Here is a 1,188-nt window from a genome sequence, read left to right as displayed (position 1 = left end):
GGCTGCACCTAGCTTCAATTAGCTGGGCTGCACTTAGCTTCAGTTAGCTGGGCTGCACCTAGCTTCAATTAGCTGGGCTGCACTTAGCTTCAATTAGCTGGGCAGCACTTAGCTTCAATTAGCTGGGCTGCACTTAGCTTCAATTAGCTGGGCTGCACTTAGCTTCATTGCAGTCAGGAATGTAAAGGTCAGCTGTTTTCCTCAGGACCCCATTTCAAACCATCTACTCTTCTGTTGCCTCACTGCTAATCTGAACATCACTTTTAGGAATAAACTGGATTAGATTATGACATAAACATCATATCCATCATGTGGAAGAGCAGTTTTCTCCTGTCTGCAACACCACCGGCTCAGAGAATCAAAGGTTTGATCATAAATATCAATATGTAAAATTAGGACTTTCTATAAACTCCTACACCTGCCTGATATCAAATTAAAAATAAAGTCCATGACTCCCTAAAAATAAACTTTAAAGCCTGTAAATGAAAGCAGGGTTCACCATTAGAGTTCCTGGCGTAGGCCTGTCTGTCTGAGTGATCAGAGTTTTTATACTGACTCGGTTTATGGTGAGGGAAGCACGGTAGTGGCTTCCTGTGCAGCCGGGGGAAGGCCACTGCCATGGATGGAGGAAGACTTACAGGTGTGGCATGTTGCTCCGGTGTAGCCGGTCCCACTGCAGTTACAGCTGAAGGTCTCCCACGTCTGGGAGCATCTGCCACCATGTTCACAGTGGTTGGGCACGCATCTGTCATCACACGGCAGCAGGAAGAAACGTCAACTTTTCCCGCCGTAACGCTGGCTAACAGAGAAAACCAGACGATCGGGTCCTAAAGCGGCTGCATACCTGTCTATGATAGCACACATGTCCAAGCTAACGTTTTCAAAGGTTCCCAGGTGACCTTCCTCCACGGCCCGCAGGTCCACCAGGTGGTCATCGATGTGGATCATCTGGATGCAGCCCTGGAAGGAGCGCTGCAGCGAGCCGCCGTTAGCCGCGGCGAAGAAGCCTGGAGGCAACGGGACGGAGAACACATCATCAGTCAGGGAGGGAACATCCAACAACCGAACATCCAACCGGAACATCCGACCGTCCCACAGAACATCCGACCGTCCCACAGAACATCCGACCGTCCCACCGTCCCACAGAACATCCGACCGTCCCACAGAACATCCAACAACCGAACATCC

The 1,188-nt window shown here is 50.3% G+C and overlaps 1 protein-coding gene across 1 annotated transcript in view; it reads right to left on the bottom strand.

The window, feature by feature from the left end:
* LOC107099254 (contactin-associated protein-like 2) overlaps nucleotides 1–1,188 on the bottom strand; it is a 47,578-nt gene that overhangs the window by 35,109 nt on the left and 11,281 nt on the right. Inside the window, exons 9-10 of the mRNA XM_015397309.1 lie at nucleotides 845–1,007; nucleotides 639–745 (exon numbers count right to left, since the gene is read on the bottom strand). Coding sequence (XP_015252795.1) covers nucleotides 639–745; nucleotides 845–1,007 — 270 coding nt within the window. The remainder of the gene's footprint in view (nucleotides 1–638; nucleotides 746–844; nucleotides 1,008–1,188) is intronic.

This window comes from Cyprinodon variegatus, unplaced genomic scaffold (genome assembly GCF_000732505.1).
Source record: "Cyprinodon variegatus isolate N-32 unplaced genomic scaffold, C_variegatus-1.0 Scaffold851, whole genome shotgun sequence".
NCBI classification, from domain to species: Eukaryota; Metazoa; Chordata; class Actinopteri; order Cyprinodontiformes; family Cyprinodontidae; genus Cyprinodon; species Cyprinodon variegatus.
Note: the sequence above shows the minus strand (reverse complement) of the source record. Positions and strands in the feature narration are given on the sequence as shown.